Below are 20,156 nucleotides of genomic sequence, written 5' to 3' on the forward strand. Positions count from 1 at the left end.
TCGTGCCGTTCACAGCTTAGGAGCTTTTTGGCTGGTTTAAAAAAAAGAATGTTGGAACAGTCTACACGTACTGAAAGCCACACTTTCAGTAGTGGAACATAAACCGATGTTAAGCAGGGCTGTGCAGTTAATTGAAGCTTAGTTTCAGTTATAGTTTTGTCTGGCAACATTTATTAAAAGAAATTTATCTTATTTTAACTTTCAGCAGACCACTTAGCTTTATTTAGTCACTCCCAGCACATTGGAATGGGTTTATATTTGATTTGATTGTGATTTTTTTTTTTTATTTATTTATTTTTTAATTTAAATTTACTGCTCCTATGTATTTTTTTTAAGTTGCTGTGTAGAAAGGAAAAAATCATGCCAGTGCAATATAGAAGCCACAAGGGCAGCGATCCTATTGAAAGGTCAGTGTTTAGAAGAGGAGGAGGGGGAGAAACTCCAGCTCGTTTCACTGCTATTAACTGGTTTATGTTGTCTCATGACCTCTCTGTGACCACAGCGGACTACCCCGGTTTACACTGTATTCTGGGTGAATGGCTGGTTAGCTCACACGCAAATCTATATGCATGTTTTTGGTGAAGTTAGCTGTCATTGTCAGGATTTATATGTCACTACTTGGCAGCTGGTTGCATGCAAGACTGAGCAGAGTTTGTACAGAGTGTGAGGTTTGTACGGCTCAAGACACACAACTTATGTGTGCGAGACAGAGGAATTATTTGCCTTTTGCGAATGCATCGGAAATAGCATCTACCGTCTCGCCCAGCGTCCTGACCACATTCCTGTCTCGCTTCTTCCCAGCCGGTATGCATATTGGAAGCCACAGACGTTCTTTCTGAAAGCCAGAGACATTTTTGTAGCTCAGAGGGAAACTAGCGCACAAACTACTGCACCATGTACCTAATGTCGAGGGGGCTGATGAGTCCCGCAGTATCGGTGGTGTGTGTGTTTATGTGTGAGACACATTGCCCCTGTGTGTGTGTGTGTGTGTGTGTGTGTGTGTGTGTAGGCCAGTATGACACATCTTTGTTTCTCTGTCTCACACACTCACACATTGCCAGGCCCTCTGGAGCATGTGTCTCACCACAGTTTCAGGTGCTGTCTCCTCTGTGAGGTGATGATTTTTTAAATTAATTTTTTTCTCAAAGTTTTTTTCTCTCTCTCATTTTCTTCTTCTAGTTAAAACCCCACAAACACCAGAACATGGTGTTTGTGGGGTTTTGGTTTCAGTGGAAATGGTTTTTGCAGGGTTAACAGCAGTGGTGAAATTTTATGTAACAGTTATGCTGGTGTTGACAGAGACAGACAAAGTCACAAATGGCTAAAATTCCTGGAAAGATGTTTGCATGAGAGTGTCCAGGAAGCAGGTGACTTGATAGAGGATGCCAGTATAAACTTCACACCCCTCCCTCCTGAACAGATTTACGAGTGTGTGAAAGGTCAGTGACCGGAGGAACACGATGACCTCGTACTGAAGTCAGGACACAGGGGCTCTCCCTTCACGTTCAGCCACTCTCTGTATGTGTATTCCTGTAATGAAAGTGTGCGTTAACTGAACAGGAAGCGAAACAGACGGACGTGTCTCTCACCCTGAACATCCTCCAGACTCTCTGTGTCCAGCCGCCTCCACCGCACTGGCTGCGTGACTCATAGTTTCCACATCCCAGTGGATGTTGGTGGACGGCCAGGCAGGCAAGCTCATAGTTGCGTCTTCTTTTTAGAAAGATGGCTCGCCTTCGTGCGTGTTGGTCTAACCCCAAATGTATACCGTTACCCAATGTCCCTTATTTACACACAGTGTCAATGTGCACATTTACAAGCAGTTTTAACAGAGATTTCTGGGACCTCATAGAAAACAAGAGGGGAGCTTTCTGGAATTCCCCCCCCCCCTCCCAGTCCCAAATCCTGCTCGGACTGTTTGGCTTAAAAAGGTGCAGTTAAAAACTCCAGGACCTGTGCTCCATAAAGGCGCTTTGTGCCTGGAGGCAGTGCTAGCCTGTCTACTGATCCCTGCTGTGTAAACAGTTTACTAGACACAACCAACGCACACAGCAACAAGCTGAAACCTTATCACCGGAGTCACTTTAGTATTCGACAGACAATGATTTCATTTTGACCTCAGGGTTTGTTACAGACGCTCATTCTTTAGACTGAAAATGGTTCCTCATATTTTTAAAGCCATTTTCAAATGTATTGTGTAAATAAGCTCATGCTACTAAAAAGTTTTTTTTACACTATAAGCGAGAGAGGAAAGAGCAGAAGCAATGTGATTTGATATTTTGGGCTTGTTTCCTAACGCTAATGAGCAGCCCCAACATGGTGGGTGTAGCAGTTTGCTGCTTTTCTTTTTTTGCCTCAGCCTTGTTTGTAGCGTTGTGCTGGCCCCGAGTCAGAAGTGTCAGACGGAGAGAACAGCCTTCCTCTGTCTGTCTCCCTGGCCGGGTTGACACAGTGGCTGCGGCACAGACGGCAGACAGCTGCATCTTTCTGGCTTCCTCTATTTGCTATTTGGAAACCAGTGACTTCATTACCGCAGACCGGTGCAGCTGCACTCTCTGGCTGTCTCCTGGGCTGTTTGTCTGTCTGCTTGTCAGTCTTTCTCTTGGGCGGTGTCTAATTGGATTTTGGCGAGCATGCTAATCGTTCGCTGCGCCTGCCTTCTTCATCTACCTCCCCTCGACATTCAAACTGCCTGCCTTCTCTTGGATTCCTGCCCTCAGACCCGCAGTCTGGTCTTCACGCTGCCACCCATTGCTCACCATTACCCCCTTTCTCCCAAATCAGACGTTCTCACATGTATCCGTAAACAGTCAATGCCCCCTCCCTGGCCCCAATTGGCGAACAGTAGCAAAGTAGGCAGCCAAATGACCCGATAAGTCAATCGTTACATAAGCAATAAGACCACTTGTGCGTTTCTGCGAGGTGGATGGGGAAGAAAGGCCAGCGCCTATTGATCGGGTCTCCTTGATGGATATGGCGAGTTGCCGGGTGACACGAACACTGAATAGAGTGGGGGTGGGTGGCAGGGGAGGGTGCATCAAGAGGAGAGGGAGGAAGAAGGAAACAAGAAGAGTGAAAGGAGCAGACTTTTTTTTTTTTTTTTTACAGAGGGCACAGCCAGTGTTACATAAGTTCCTGTCTGTGTTCAGACATGTGAATCAGTGTCCCAAGTTCACTTCTCTACTGCTTCTGCTGTCGCATGCATTCATTTGAAGCAGCATCGGGCAACACGGTATCTTTGACCGCCTGAGGGCAAGACACTTGAGCAAATAAGAGAAGTAAAGGCTATGAAAGGATGTGAGGTTAGAGCCAGGACACGTCACCCTGAATATGGTTTACTCAAAACTGCTCCACTTTTTATTTATTTATTTATTTATTTATTTGGGGTGGGGGGTTTGGCCTCTGACCTCAAATTTCCTTTCTTCCAACGTGAAATTAACCTCAACCTCAAATGTTGCTTGTAACAGCCCTCTTTATTGGCCAATCACATGCCTGCTAGCTTGTATTTCCCCAGCTAACAAGAAGGACACACATACACATATTTCTGTCTGTTTGTGCATTTTCCTTAGAACAATTGTCCCCTTATACTGAATACACGGCCGCGTTTTGGACGCTGGCCCACACTAACCTACAGTCTATTAGGCCTGTATGTAGTTTGGTGTGGGAGACAGTCTGTGTATAACGAGCCATGCCTTGGCCCATGTTTGCAGCCTGTTGTAAAAGGCCTAAAAGGGGCCTCTCAAGGTAGGAGGGGCTTAGCTGAGGGGCCTCTGGTATGTCATCGTCAGGTCAGTGCCAGTATCATAGCTCTATAACAGAGTTGCAGCTCGCTGGAGGAGTGCCCAAACCATTACTTCCTAGTCTTTGTCTGAAATGGATAAGAATCATCCTTTAAAGCTTTAGGTTTCACATGACCACAGGCCTCTGCCACAGTTCATCAGCCTGTGCCGTTCACCACAGCCCCACATTTAGAAATGTACCATCACTGGGCTGGAACAGCTGCTGCTCTTTATTTTGGATAATAAAGTAAAAATAAGAGGAAACTGTGCTGCTCCGGGCCTGACGTGAGCCTGCCGCAGCAGTGGGCAGAACAGACAGGTCTGTCCAGATACAGCGGAGCCTCTGCCACGTCTGCCAGCACTCACACAGACTAAACACATTTGCCAAGCCCCTCCCCGCTAAACGTCCTGCAGGCTTTTAAAAGAAGCCTCGACTGATGGCCTATTTGCATGTTCGCTGCGCTCTCGCTCGCTCCCCCTCAGGGCGCCAGACCAGTTTGCTGCTTCTGAGGAAAACGAGATTGAGAACAAAGTGAGAATAGTGGGGCTACGAGTTCAAACAAGATGCAAGCAGAGAGAGGTTTCTGGATCAAAACACGCCTGACTCGTTTGCTTAGTTGGCTTTAGAAGAAAACAGAATAATGAGGAGTTTTGGTATTAATTAATCGATCTGTTGACGAGAAGATTAACTGTCCACTGTCAGGTCTTCCTGAAAGACAGCCGGACAGGTTGTGCGTGTTGTGAGCTGCTACGCTGGTGGATATATTGTAAAGGGGCTGTGTGTGTGTTGTGTGCAAGCGGAGAGAACGCGTTTGCATTTGAAAGACTCCTCTGTGCGGCCTCCCGGTGGGAACGGTGATTAATGAAGATATAAATGGAGAACCCCGGAGACGCCGCTTTCCATAGGAGCACCATGTACACATCAGACAGTACACGTAGACGCCCGACAATATGGGCAGTGTTATAGTTTCTCCCACAGCCCCAATCTCCGAGACAAGCAGATAAACAACGGATATCAAAGGCGTGTCGTTGAATCCCAATGGGCTGCCAACCGCAATCCTGGCCAAAACGCATATCAGTCATGCATACTGCAGTTCTGTGAAAAGCAGGGGGAAATACTGACTAATAAATCCCCATTTATTTCCCTGATGGGTAACGACTTGTTGTTTCCACACAAGTGTGTGTTCCTGCCTGTTTGATTTTCTCTCCATTTGCCTCTATCAAACTGAACCTAGTTGCGATGCCTTGTTGTGACCTTAAGCTTGGAGCCTCAAATTGAAGCACAGTGAACCGCTTGCTCTATAAGTCTTTCAGTCTGTATACCCTGTAAATCCTCCTCTCTCCAGGAGCCTGGGTGATGTTGCTCCGGGCAAATCTGTGAAGTTAACAACTGGGAAATGGACTGCATTAATAAGGATGGGGGGGAAAAGGGACATTTTAAGCTTTGCCCAGTCTCCTCTCTTCCCTTTTTCTCTTGATGTGTTTATCTCTCCGCTATTCCCACCTGCAGTGACGACACTCATGGGACTCATCCATCTCTGGGATGTTTCTTAAGCCACTGGATATGCAAACATACAGTCTTCTTTATACCATATCCTCCTGGGGTCCAAACCAGCTCATCTAGATACTGTAAATGGAGGACTCCTGGATCTGGATTTCCCTCTGGATCTCCAACAGCACCACTGCAACTCTTCACAACCTAAACTAAGTAGCAGACAGTCCTTGAGGTTGTTGACCTCCAGATGCAATTAATTACTTAACAGCATCCATAAAAGGTATAGTGTGGGTTTTTATTTGAGTATACTTAAGCTATGGGAGCATAATTAAGGGTTGCATGGGTTGGGGCTTTGGAGTGCACTTCAGCATCCTTGCACGCAAGCTAAGAGAAAAGTCTCTCCATCGCCACCGAGCAATAAAGTGCCGTGTCTACAAGGTTTGACACTTATTCTTTGCGTGTCCAGCTCTTCTTTTGGGCTTTCATGTAAAAAAAAAAAAAAAACCAACAACTTTGTTATTAAAGGAGGCTCAACCTTCATGGAGATTTATTGCCCTTGACTTTATCTTCTGACGAGTTCCTTGTGGTTTACAGTCTGGCTACAGTTTAACCAATTCCTGTGACAAGTGCACTTTGTTATGCCAGAAATTTTCTCTGTCATCACTATCAAAATGTGCTGGCTGAAACGCATCCTGATTCCAGATGAGTCCGAAAGCAGAGCAGTTCTTCGTAAGAGTGACTCACGCTGAGTGAAGATTTCTAGCCTTCACAGTGTACCGATGGCAAATTTTTTGGCAAGGTTGCTTTTTCTGTCAGCTGCTCTGGCAGACATCCAATCTGCCTCATTTTCTATTCTGTAAAGCAGCAGAGGAGCGAAGGCTGACCCTGAAATTTCAAACCCCAAAACTCTCAAAGTTTGTGCCATCGGAGCTGGATGACAGAAGCCTCGACACAGGCTTTGAATGTGTTTGCGTGATATCTTTTATTAGAGCGATGAAAGCACAGGCTAGTGTTTGGATGACACAGTGCGGAGTCTGTGATTTAAAGGAAGTCAAAGGGTCATACTCAGTCAGAGAAGCAGCCAGACTCTCACACACAAACCCAACCAGAAACCAGCCACTTCCTCCCCCTCACCACGCCAACCCTATCCTGCAGCGTGAGTCACGGCGCTCCATCCGCGCTGCGGTCTGCTCTCCACTCATCAGCGTCACTGTGGAGCCAGGACAAAGATTTATCACCGCCCTGGTCTCTCACTCAGTCTGTTTGATCTGCACCCAGGTGTGTTCACTTAGAGCTCTGACTCAACCGTAATGAGATTTGCCAATCCCAACTGTGCTTTTCTTGGGCTTCTGTCAGAGCTTGCATCAGACATTGAATGTGTCTTGTGTGTTAATGAAGGAAGTCTGGCGATCGAGTTCACCTATCATAGGCTCTGGTACATGAAGCTTGGTGCAGACAGGGTGGAAATTAACAGCAGCCTTTGGCCAAATGTCGGGAAGATTTCTATGTGCAGGTTTCATCTTTTCAGTGAACCACGTTCAGGAAGAACATTTAAATTTTGCAAAGGTCTTCGGAAGGTTATTTTGAAAGCCAGAGCTTGTGAGGAAAAATGGAGGAAGAGTGACGGGAGCTGATGGATTTGCATTATGGGAGCTGTGTTTGTATGAAGGGGAGAGGGAGAGATGGAGAGGGTGTCGAGCCTGAGGGGCCCAAACAGCAAAGCCAAGCTGCCCATGCAGAGAGGGAGCAGTGGAGGCTTCAAACAAGCTCCTGCATGTAATATGGATGAGACCGGAGCTCCCTGCAGAACAGTCAGAGGACCTAGGGCCAGTTTGGATTTAACTGTCTGCTTTTCCATGTGTCTGTGATAGATTTTACCCTGCGGGTCGTTTTGGCCAGGTGGAGCTTTCTGTTTGTAGCGACTGGGATAGCCTCCTTACTCCATGTCTCTCCACCCCCCTATCCTTCCCTCCTCCTTACCACCTGCCTTCCTCTGGCCTTGTTGCAGACAACGATGGCCAGCCAAGCACTGACATTTACTGCAGTATTCCATGTTACAACTGAGCAAGAAGTAAACAAACCGCAGATCGATACGTACGCATACCAGGCCCAGTAAAAGAGGGTTTTAGTCAGGGGCGACTCCTGCAGTAAAACCTTTAAACCTCTCATTTAAACACCTACTTCACTGTGAGGCACTTGCGTTTGCTTCCCTCTTAAAAGGGCAAGTGTATTTGTTTCTATTTTTCACCAGACTTTTCTTCAAATGACAATTTGGGATAAATTAATGCAGGATTGTTTCCTATTTAGCTACCGAACGGCTGTTCGAAGCAGTCTTCAGCATTCATTAGGAGGCCTTTCAGTGGGTGCTGTGTAATTCATTGCAAAGAAAAAGGGTCGGGCAGTGTCTCCATTTTGTTTTTTGTCTCTCTCTGTCTCTGTCTCTCTCTCTCTCTGTAGTGATAGCAGTGCAATGCTGGCTTACTGACAGCCTCTCTCAGCTTTCAGTCTGCTTAGCAACGCTCGTCCTCTCTGCAGCTCTCTCACTCCCCTCTATCTCCAAGCACTCCCGAGTTGTTTCATCCAATATGAATAGTAAGCCAAGTTCCCTTATATAGAAAACCAGGCAGCTGATTTGTGGTTTTTGATGGCAACAGCAGAGTGTGTGCATCTTTGTCCCTAATTGCAGATTTGAACTAGTAACCTACCTCTGCACAGCATCCTATGGTGGCACGTTTCTCTAGAGTTTGTCTTTTGGTTTTTAAAGATGTTAAATCTCTGTCTCACACACACACACAGAGGCCCAAGTAAAGCTCACGTGATGAGTACAGTCATCCACAGAGACGACAAGGGCCCACTGGCCTCATTCTCAGTTGCTGCGTCCTCCTGGGAGAACAAAGTGTGTCTGCTCGAGTCTGCGTGCACATCGGTGCGCGACAGTTTGCTCGCAGAAACGACGTCATCCTCCTACGTTTTGCTGTTTGAAGGAGCCGCTGTTTGATCAGATGTCTGCTCACTCGCGTGCGCATATGTCTGCGGCTCCTGGCTTGGTTGACTCACTTAGGTGAGCCCCCAACAGCTTTCATAATTAACGTACTGGGGTGGGGGTGGGTGTGGGCCCTGGAGAGGAAACGTGTCGCACTGAGCTGCTGTGCTAGTGATGGTGAGCTCACGTGCGTTCAGTTTGCCCTCTGTGTTTGAGTCGGGTGAAGATTGAAAAAATAAATAAAAAAATCACACCCTCATTTCCAGGATGAATGTTACTAGACACGTTCACTACAGGCCTATAATGCATCACGTTAATCTAATGACTTACCTTGAGTAGATGGGAGTCAGAACCATCACACTCGCATAATATTGCTCTGAACGTGACATGAACCTGGTTGGAGTTTTGTTTTTAATGTTTTTCTGTCTCTGCAGCAGGGAGAGCAACTAAATTACATTTCAGATATCATAGATCTTCCTCCGAATGCTACAGCCAGTCTCTCTTTTACAAGGCTGAATCATATTTCCTTTCTAAAACAGCTGTGTGATTATGGCTAAAATTGTATTATTTAGCAACACACACTGTCTGTTCATCACTATTAATCACTGCAGTGCAGGCTGATGATTTCAAGTGTGACATAATGCAGTTGTACTTCTTGCCACTGATGCAATGTCTGTGGATAACAACCACACAATGCCTTTGAGTGTGTTTCATCATTTCTTCTGGGGACGCTAAGATTATATATGGCATACCGTGCCAGATTTCAAAGGGATTTCTTATATGTACTGCACCTTTTTCAAAGGTGAGAATTTGAAACCCAGCAAACATTTTTGTAGGTGTTTGACCTACGAGCCGTTTCTTTTTTTTCTTTTTTTTCATATATATATATATATACTGTTAAAAGTACTAGATGCTCAATAAACATGACTAAATGTTGAATTTATGAACTTTGTGCATGTAATCCCTGTGAGCCAAACGCTCAGCATTTAAACTTTAAACTGCTCTAAATGCTCAACTGCTCAAACCTTCTGTTTGCTGGGAGCAGCCAATCAGAAGAAAGCTGGTTTAAAGCTAGCGAAAAAGGAGCTAAAAAAATAGACGCTTGAACTGATGTGTTTTACCAACACCCAGTATAAGACTGACTCATTCAAAGCTACTCTAGTGGAGTCCAAGAATAAGACTAGAGCTGAAAATGAGCAAAATAGAGCTGTCCTTTTGCCCAAAACGTTGAGATATCACTTGTTTAAGGAAAGGTAGATATCTACAGGTTTATCTGTTTCTCAGGGTATTTTTTGATTATGGATTGGTCGATTAAACTATTTCAGGTCGTTTGGGGTTATACAGTTACAGAAAAATCCAGTTTTCTGTCAGCTATCACCCTCCCATTTTGACCCAGGAAAACTGGTTTTATCCACAAAGTCAGTGGCAAATTAATCATTTTCACCAGAAGTATATTTTTCACCCTCTACAATAATATATACAGTGTTATAGGGGCTGTATGTATGTGAGGTGTGGGGGTGGGGATTACCTTAGTCTGTGCAGCCTACATAGTGTATTCCAGTCAGACAATTTGTCCATTCATGAGGTAACATCATTACAACCCTCCACATACACTGCTTTGAACACACACTGGAAGCTGCCGCCTGGGAGTTGACGGTGAAACATGAGAAACGGAGAAAGGAGGGGAGGGAGATGAATAGAAAAATTGATCGAGAGAGCTTCAAGAGGCGCCTTTTTGAGAAAAATTGTAACCTTTCTTTTTTTTTTTTTTTTTTTTTTTTTATGTGACGAATCCCAGAGAAATAGTGTTGCCGCTCTCCAAATTAAACCCCCGTCTGCCGTAAAGCTACAGTCGGTGGACAGTAGATTGTGCGTTTATTAGTGGGGAGAGATGGCTTTTATAACTCGCTTCATTTTCTGCCATAGACTGCCCATTAACCGTTTCTCCACTGGGTCCCATTTGTTCTCGCAATCAAGGCTGCAGTGTGTGGATTGTAAAATGGCTGACTGGAACTGTAGCTGTTAGAGGAAGGAGTTCAGCATGTTGTCAGGGAGCGGAAAAGCTGTGTGTGTGTGTGTGTGTGTGTGTTTGACGTGCATGTGATGACTGTCTAGACAGAGTGCCTTTGTGGCGCAAAAATGTTCTCAAGGCCCGAAGCCAAACACAAGTTGGGAGTGTGTGTGTCTGTCGAGCATGACTGGTCTGGCTTATCAGTGTGCTTGTCTGGCTTTAGTCTTACTCTTTGTGTTTGGAAAGAGGGAGGAACAGGTGTGTGCGTGTCTGGGGCAAGGCACAGACAGACAAGCAGTCACATGCTGTTGTTCTTTCTCCTCATTTGTCTCGGCTGCCCCCCCTTTTTTATTTCCTGTTTCCTTCTGTCACCTGTTTGTCTCAGCGTCCACCTGTCAGACCTGTCCTCATGCGTGCCCTGCTCTGTTTTCTTTCCCGCTTATCTGGCGTTGCAGTGCCAAAGTGAATGAAAAATTTAGTTGAGCAATCTCCCAAGTATCTCAAGTTAAAATGTAACTGACATTTGTCAGGAACCAAACAGCCAGACCTCGAAGTGATCTCATTTCACTATGGTGAGTTAATCACAGAGCCTCTACTAAAAGTGTATTCCTTTAATTGCCCCACTTTGCTGCCCGGTTCCCCTGTGGGCTGTTATTGATTTGGCTGCTGAAACAAAGTGTGGCTCCCAGTCCGTGGATAAATGGCTTACTGGATTAAGACCTCCATATAAAACCCTCCAGCGCCTGTGTCTATGTATGGGGGCCAGGTGGGACCACCAGAGCACCCAGTAAAACCCAAATCAAACCCAGAAGACCAGCGTACAGTTGTCTGATCTTAATTGCAGGCAAAGGGATAAGCGGCTAAACCACAGCGGAGGTCGACGGATATAAAAAAATTGTGATTTGAGTGGGAGCTGCACAGAGAAAGTGGTGTTGCTGCAACCACAGATTATTTCTATATTTTCCCAAATGCACAGTATGTTGTTTGATCTATTAAAAACTATGGATGCACAGTTATCAGCCAGAACCCCGTGGCTGATGGCTATCTCTCGTACAGCTGAAAGATTTTAATATATGTCAGTTATTTGTTGTAAAGAACACATCTTTGTTTCCTTGGAACACAACAGGGAAATGAAGTGAATAAAAACACTCAACACTACTTTAAACATTGTGCCTACCTACTTAAAGGATCAAAAACAGTGGAAAAGTCTGAGCCGTTTGGTGATTTTTGAGTAAATAGTGACTTTATAGAGATAAATAAATGTGCCTTGTTTTTGCAGTTCAGCCAGGAAGTGTATATAAAACGATGTATCTCTTGCTCGATCTTTGACACAGTTGACGACTACAGCAGTACAGGATGTGGTCTAGAAACAGACAGGGTGTGACTGTCTCTCAGAGTGTGTCTGCGTACGTGTGTGTTCCTAGTCCTCTCTCACTGCCTAAAGAAACGCGCACACACACAATTTTCACTTCCTCCTCTGAGAGGAAAAAGGAGAATAAGCCGCATCACTTTGTCGTCGTCCTCCTCCTCCTGCTGCTGCTATCCGTTCAGCATCTCCATTCTTCTCCTGAATGCCAGGCACATGAATGATTGGAGGATGGGGGCGCACTTACGTTTACGTCCCCTGAAATAGGTTGTGGTGTTCGTTGGGGTTTTCTTTCAGTTTTCATACCCAGCAACTGATGTCACGGTTTCAGCAGATGTGAAGAGAGTGGTTCCCAGCTCTGTGTGTGTGTGTGTGAGGGCACAGAAGGGTTTTTAATAACACGCAAACACACTGCTGCTGTGGGATGAAAGGTCAGATCAAGGCTTGCCCACTCTTTATTATGGCCTAGATAAGATTTGCCATCAGGCATGTCAAGACTTGCTGTTGTGTTTGTATGAGCTTTTTATATCCTGGGCAGGCTTTTAAAGTTTTAACACATCTGTAGTGTTTTCTCTGAACAAAGAGCAAAATATTTATAATGAAGGCAAAGAAGGGATTCGGTAATAAAATTGCAGCTAATGTTTATTTGCAATGCAAGTAATTGTTCTTTCCTAGAAAATGGTGAGAAATATTACTCAAAATGATGTAATGCATCTTTTTTGTTTTTAAAGCTTTTCAGTAACACAGAAAGGGACAGTTTACTTTAACCTCCTAGGACCTGGCGTCCACATATGTGGACATCACGTTTATTATTATTTTATTTAGACCAAAATATTCAATGTTGCTCTACAAGGGCCTGATATCCACTTACGAGGACATTATACTGCTACTGTTCTATTGAAATTTTAAACGAATATCCTCATATGTGGCTCTCATTTTTCTTAGAAACAAAAATTAGGTAAAAAAAAAAAAATCAGGTAATTCTTTGTCTTTACATTCATCGGGTCCCAATCAGCCCAAATATCAAAGAGAAATTAAAAATGCATGCCGTGGAAGAGTTCAGGTCTTAGGAGGTTAAAGGTGAAACGTTACGCTTTTCTTATTTTCTTCTCTGTATATGCTGTTACAATGCTGGATACCCATATTAAACATGGTCAGACTTTGAAATAATGAGGTCAGCGTATGTGCACATAATCCCTACGAGCCTAAAGCTCAGGCTTCAGACTGCTCTAAACACTCTGTTTCAGGTAGGATTTTCTACTTTTGGCTCTGTATATTGTCAAACAGTGGGTATATTTTATTCTGTTGTCGTCACACATTCACATGGCTTTTGCTGTGAGCACACAAGCCCAAATAAACCTTCTGTTTGCGAAGAGCAGCCAGTCAGGAGGAGTTAATACAGCTTATTTCAGTGAGAGGCTCGTGATAAGATAAACAGAGATTATTTTGATCTGCGAGTTTTGCAGACCTACTCCAGTAGAGTTCACGGAGCTGGAAATGAGCTGTAACTTCTTTTTACATAAGTTCCTGAAATGGTTTTCTGTCAGCTTATCGTGCAAGTTTGAGCTGAAGTAACCTGTGACTTTCCTGAGATTTGTTAACTAACAGAGACCGCAAGTGCCAGTTTGCTCCATCTTATGTGTATGTGTTTGTTAGAGGGGTAAGCCTGGTGTGTGTTTTATTATGCATGTATGGGGACCGGATGTGTATTTATAGCAAAGAGTAACTGCACGCGTGTGTTTATGTGCACTGAGACAGCAGTCATTTAGTGGGTCCACGTGACAGGAGTGGAGTGGCGCTTGACCTCGGGCTTGTTTGCTCTCTGTGTGTGTGTGTGTGTGTGTGTGTGTGTGTGTGTGTGTGTGTGTGTGTGTGTGTGTGTGTGTGTGTGTGTGTGTTGGTTCATATAAATTACACCAAGAGTAGGAAAAACAGACTCTTCTTGTTGTCTTGTCAGGATGAGCTGAAGGAGACTCACTTAAATGAAGTACAGTCCTCAGGTATGAAGAAATTCACTGTCAACTTTTGTAGGCTGACAGCCTTCACCCCAGTCAGGCAGCAGCTCGTTGGCAACGTGGCGAGCTATGCAATCTACTTCATCTTGGTTCTAGCAAAAATGAACAAAAACCTCAACCAGCTGCAAAAATGCGCAGTTAGAGCATCTTTTCTTTTTTCCCTGCTCACAGGAGAATGTCATGCTCCCATTGAAATGCTCCTTTGCTGTGTGGGCTATCGCTTAAATACATTTGCTCTGCCAGACTGTGCATGCTAATGTACAGTCATGGGTGCCTGCGTAGTAAAGTGCCGCTTGTTACTGTTTGATTTACTGGCACTTTACAAAGACACACAGACACACATTAGAAAAACCACTTTCTACTCCATTAAAGCGTCTGCTGCAGAAATGTCACGTATGCTGAAAAAATGGGTCACTGTGAGTTCACATGGCTGCGGCTACATCCAGCTACACAGTGGTGGGACAAGCCAGCGTGAAGCTGCAGCAGCAGGCAGACTGCTGGTGATTAGGATCAACGGAGCAGAGTTCAGCCGAGTGAGTGTGTGGAATGCTAATCCACATTGTCATAAGGCGAGCTTCAGCCTGACAAAGGGTTGGAGACATAAGGGGGTTAGGTGTGTGTTTGTGTGTGTTTGTGTGTTGCAGAGGCAGCCCAGATAAGAGAGGTACTTCGTTATTGCAGATTAGGACCCAGTAGCAGTTTGGTGTGTTTTTAATAAAGCAAGGTGGAGGTGGGAAGGTGAGGAAAATGGTAGTAGTGCCAAAATGTCCAAACGTTTGCACTGGCACATATTCATTAAGGAAGAGAGAGAGTGCAGAGCAGCAGGAATAATGAGCAGGGGTGTGTGCGTGCGTGTGTGCGTGAGTGGGTGGTGGGCGTTAAGCCGTCAGCTGTCAGGTATGCAGGAGTCACTGGGAGCGACAGGCAGCCATTAGTGTAGCACACACGTGCATGTTTGTTTGGTCTGTGTGTGGATACAGAACATACAGAAGTAATGGCCCACCTGCAGCCTTGTTCTTTTACTGTGTTTTCTGGGTGTTTCTCACATTTATACTAAAACCCAGAGTTTCCTTTTGAAGGGTGACTATGCCTGTAACCACCATTAGTCACACAGACTGTATATCAGTGATTGCCAAAGTGTGGCCTGCAGCCTCTCTGTGGGCACTAAAAGTACTGCAGGTAGACCTAGCGATTTGTATTAAATTCTTAAATCATTTTTGAATTCACACCTAAACTTTTGTGACTCGATCAAATGAAAGATTGAATCAAATTATAATCCTTTTGGTGTAATTCTTATGAGATTTTATAGGATAACATTTATTGGGATACTTTTTCGTCTGCGGTTTAATAAGTAGTTTAAAATGAGAAAACAAAGCAAAACTAATGAAGCAAAGCCATGGGTTTAAATTTTATTATTTATTTATTTATTTCCTGGTGATTTTCCTTTGGTGGAAGTTCCAGACTTCTTTAGTTGGCGTCAGATATGAGGGGAAAACCCTGGACCTTAATCTGTTCTCTGTCCTTAACCATAAAACCTACAGTCTTGACCCTCAAACAGCCCCAAAATGAGCGTTGGCCAAAATGTCCTCGTTTTCCAGTAATGTCCTCGCTCTCAAGGTCTAATTGGTCCTTGCAAATACAGACACACACACATGCACACACAGACAAAGGAGGGTGCAGACCCAGCCTTTAATGAGTTGTCAGTCGTCTTAGCAGCCAAACATCTGTCGTTGTAGAGGTCAAGCAGATGAAAGACCTCTGTATGACCTGACGTTACTATCAGTTTGGCCCACGCGCTCCCTCTGTATGTGTTTGACACACACACACACACACACACACACACACACACACACACACACACACACACACACACACACACACACACACACACACACACACCATTCTTTACATTGGACAGACCCAGCTCACCGCCACACCACTGCAGTGGTTACATCGTGGTTTCTGTCAGTCCTCCTCCTCTCTGTCTCTTCCCTGTCACCCCTCTCTCTTTCTAAGCTGTTCACTCTGTCCCTTCCCCCTCCTCCACTCAGTGCTGCAGTGCTGGAAGGGGAAAAAGGGGAAAAAACCAAAAACACACTAACCATAAACATTCACAAATGATCGAGGTCCCGTCTGTATACACACAGACTAACAACCACACCTGGCTCAGACATACGGCTCCAGCCTTTTAACATTTGCATGAACATGCTCATTCATGCATGGCCTTGTAAATAAGGGACTATCCCTCTACATACATACAGTTCAGAAAACCTCTCATGCAAATCACTACTACTAGTTTTGTTTTTTTGTTTTCTTTTGCTGATGAATATAGAAGTTGTGATTTGAGGTGGAGGTACAGAGCATAAAGTCACAGGTCACATTCACTTGCGGTGAATTAATTGCTGTTAAAAATAGATGTTGGTATCGACTGTTATGTGCAAGTAAGATGGCATTTAGAGGTATCCGTGTGTCACATCAATTCTTCGAGGGCCACATGAATTCTTTTAAGAAAGACACTGTGGCTTCTCTAGGTAGCGAAACAGAAGGTGAATAGATAAATAAAAATGATCATGTGTGCTTCGTGGAATATGTAACAGGTGAATAATTGTGTTTTTTGTAAATAATACATGCTTAAGCTGCTGAATGAGGCTGCTGCTGGACCGGTATAAATGATAAGCGGCTAATGCGTGGCTGTCACAGTTATTTGCTGGCATTGTTCTGAGGCTGTTTAGCGCTGGTAATGACACAAGCTCTTAGCCGGTACAGCACAGAGGAAAATCCTTTAGTCCAGCTGATGAAAAGCTGCCTGTTTATTATTCACTGAGAGCTTGTGTGTCTGCGTTTTGTGGATAAACGTTTTATAGCGGGCTTTAAACGGGTACTAAGTCAATTATTGATGCTTTCACACTTTTCTCTTCCCCTTCTTCTTTCGTCTCCTTCCTCTTCTTACCATCTCTCTTCTCTCTGCATCTCCCTTCTCAATCCGCTGTGTGTCGGTCGCTGTGGGCTCCCTGACGACTCGCATTGCGATGCTGTGCATTGTTGTTCCTCTGCTGTCTCTGTTACCTGTCAGTTAGGTAGACCATGTTTGTGAAATGCACGGAGCATGTGTGTCAGGCCTGCCTGTCACAGATAAGCATCAGCTACATCAGCTTGTGGCCTCTCGCCGAGCGTGGCCTGGATATAAAGAAAACCTCAACCCAAAATGAAACGGTGAGATAGACAAAACTAGAGGCAGCAGGCAGTTTTTACTCAACATCCTCTGAGGGTATGACGCTGACACAGGAAACACAAACGTACATTTTCCTGTACAGCGCGTGTTTTGATTCCAGCTGCGTTGCATGTATGCCGATGTCTGACACGCTCAGAAGCGTGTAGCAACAGGCCGCGTCGACTCACAGCTAGGCTTTTTTTTCTGTTTTAGTCATAGGCCTTCCACTACGGGCTCATTCGGCTGTGACACCAGGCTTATCCATTTCCTCGCCGCCTTCGTTTTCCTCACTGCTGCATTATGGCCAGCTCAGGCTAGTTCACTCACTTCTGCACACATTTGTATCCATCCTTTACATCTTGAGTGTCATTTGTCTCCATTTCCTATCGTTTAAGTGCCGTTTGTCTCCATCTTTCCCCCTCTGCGTCTGCGCGCCTGGTGTAATTTCTCTCCTCTCCGCGTGCTTCCTCGCATTCTCACACCTCCTGACAGATATGCTCATTTTGAGTCGTTCAGACTATTCCAACAAATGTATTCGGTGCAGCACTACATCTGTCTCTTCCTCTCGCTCTCTGCTGTATTTAACCTTGGGGTGTCTTTGCTCGTCTATTTAACCACCATCTCTCTCTCTCTCCTTCTGTTTTCAGAAGGTGGTGGAGGAGGAGAGCCAGGTGAGGAAACCCTCGTTAGATATCTGCTCCACCGGCGACAAGTTGGCTGATGCTGACCCAGCGAGAAAGGTCAGTTATCATTTCCCTCCCTGTGACACCTTCCCCCATTGCTTTCCTCCACGCTCAGGTACCCCCCCCCCCCCCACTGATAGACACACCCCCTGCTCACTCATTCATAGCGGCACGCTTCTCCTCTGTTGTACCAAGCTGCTCTTCTCCTCGCCCCCTCCCCCGCCAACTTTACATGCAGGGAAGAAGCTTTATCATGATTATCTCTTTCTCTGACTCGTGCGCACACAAGCACGTGCCCAGTGTCTCAACTGATGCCTGATGGATGATCCCCCTTTCACATGTATGCATACATATTAACTATATTATGGCTCCAAGAGCGCCACGTGCAGCACATTTCTTTCTCCTTCCGCTGTCTTTCTCCACGTATTTGTGTGTGTGTGCACGTTCATGCATCTGATTGCTTTTATAATAATTTATCTAATGCGCTGTGAAGGCTGTTCACCAATCAATATATGAGGATGGAAGATGTGGCACAAAAAAAACCCTGCACATTTATATATTTGTTTGTGTTTCCAACAGGGAAAAGCATCTCCACCGACTCTTGTGTTCAACCGGCTTTTCTCAGAAATTAAGGAGGAGCCAGGACACCCCACCCTGGTCCATCCCAGGTACTACACCTTATTAACCCTAAATCAGTTATTCCAGTAAAAGCTTTGAGGCTTGTAACTATCATATTTCTGATCTCCACTGCACCAAAGAGATCAAATTTCTCCAACAAAGATATAAAGCGGAGTCGAAAAGCAGAGAGCATGTGGCATTCTGGTTTAATAAATGATGATTATCACAATATTTTCCTGTTAATAAACAGCATTAATTAACCATCTCAAACTTAGTGCCACTTTTATTTGGTGGTTTTAGAGATGTAGCAAGATGTAGAAGATTCTTCCCGTGATTATTTGTTTCATCTCTGAAATTTTAATAGCCTACAGCAGGCTGCCTTTAAAACTGTGTGCTGCATAAATAAACATATTCTGTGTGTTTTCATATAAAAGAAAGAAAAGCAGGAAATCAACATGTGTGAAGAGTTTTCTGGTTATTAGAAAATTTTTGGACTTTGTTCAAAAATCTGAAATGTCTGAAAGTATGAATATTAACTTGCATAATCAATGAATGGAGCAGTTGTTGCCCCTCACATTGTTTTATTTTTCCAGTGTAGAGAACTCTATTAAATCTTGCTGAAGGAGACGAGTGGTATTCACTTTAAAGATGGTTTTAGTTGGTTGTCCTAGACAAAATTAAAAGCTGCAGTTATTTAAGGACTTATCAATACCTGAATCTGTGCCAGATGGCCTGGTGTTATCTGTAAAAACACGGAGAAGAGATAAGACTCTCCTTGCCAGATATTATAGGTGTATGTTTTTAAGTTTTGTGTTGGCTTCGGTTTCTTCCTCTTCTTTTAATTTCTTGTGACTGCACTCCCTCGTCTCCTCCTCCTCCTCTCCCTCACTCACTCCTTCCTCATTTCGTTTCCAAGTCCTCTGCATCTCCAGCCGTCTCTCCATCCCCAGGGGACACCAGCTCTTGTTTAGATGTGGCTCACAGTAATCTGACCCAGATTAAAGCCATAGCTACATGTGACTGCCTTTGACTTACTGACTGCGTGGAGGCCTGCAGACTCCAGGCCAGACAAATTGGAGGGATTTATAGCTCTGGTCACCTGTCAGCATCACATGACTGCTACACGTACAAACCAGTCAAGACCAGTTTGCAGTGTGTCTTTTGCATCCCAGAGTTGGTAATAATGCAGCGCCCTAACAGTTGGATGTCGTGCCAGACATCCGCAGCACTTAAAGTCGAATCTGGATCGCCACAAACATCCATTAGTGCTACACTTGTCACATACAAGCCAGGCTTACATTATTCAGTTGCTTCTGAGCCGTTTCATGTAGAGGAGTGGTTTTCATTCAGGCGAGCAGACAGACCAAGCGTTGTGTGTCTGCTCTGGAAGAAAACGAAGCACAGAGTCCCACTGAGCTGCCATTCTTAACCTAGTTCACTGTTCCAGCCTCAGCCCTGCCTGGAGGGGGCTGCTGATGGGGGAGGGGTTCAAAGCTCCTCTCTTCTCCTCCTTTCTTTTTCTCCCTCTCTTTAACTTCCCTTCACACCATCATGAAACAGTGTTGGTTTAGTGGCCTGGGAGTATCTCACAGCACAATCTCTCTTTCTCCCAGTTGTATCCACTACTTGAACATTTGTGATACGCAAAAGATGTGTTTAGGCCGAGTTCCTGTAAACATGTGGCAGAGATTTTTTTTTTTTTTTCCTGCAGCCTTCCCAGCGTCCATTTACTTTGGGCTAGAGCAAACGCCACATTAGTTAAAGTAGCTGCCGAGTCAATAATTTGTTGGTACGATCATCGCTTCAAAGACAAGATTATGTAAAAGGTGACGCTAGTTCCTGTATGCCTAGAATAAAAGGGCAAAGAACAGATGCTTAATTCAGTCTTTACATATTTAGAAACCAGACAAATGTTGGTGTTAATGAAGAAAATTGTGAATTGATTCAAAATTAGATGATGTTTATTTGAGTGCTTAAATGCCTTCTCTTTTTGTT

General features: G+C 44.6%; 1 protein-coding gene across 2 annotated transcripts in view; it reads left to right on the forward strand.

Annotated features, from left to right (window-relative positions):
* The window catches only part of skila (SKI-like proto-oncogene a), a 34,616-nt gene that overhangs the window by 4,502 nt on the left and 9,958 nt on the right, over window positions 1-20,156 (forward strand). For both annotated transcript variants that reach the window (XM_040017291.1, XM_040017298.1), the window contains exons 3-4: window positions 17,508-17,600; window positions 18,123-18,211. In XM_040017291.1, the coding sequence (XP_039873225.1) occupies window positions 17,508-17,600; window positions 18,123-18,211 (182 nt within the window). The remainder of the gene's footprint in view (window positions 1-17,507; window positions 17,601-18,122; window positions 18,212-20,156) is intronic.

The sequence above is a fragment of the Simochromis diagramma genome, unplaced genomic scaffold (assembly GCF_900408965.1).
Source record: "Simochromis diagramma unplaced genomic scaffold, fSimDia1.1 OVJJ01000205.1, whole genome shotgun sequence".
In the NCBI taxonomy this organism is placed as follows: Eukaryota; Metazoa; Chordata; class Actinopteri; order Cichliformes; family Cichlidae; genus Simochromis; species Simochromis diagramma.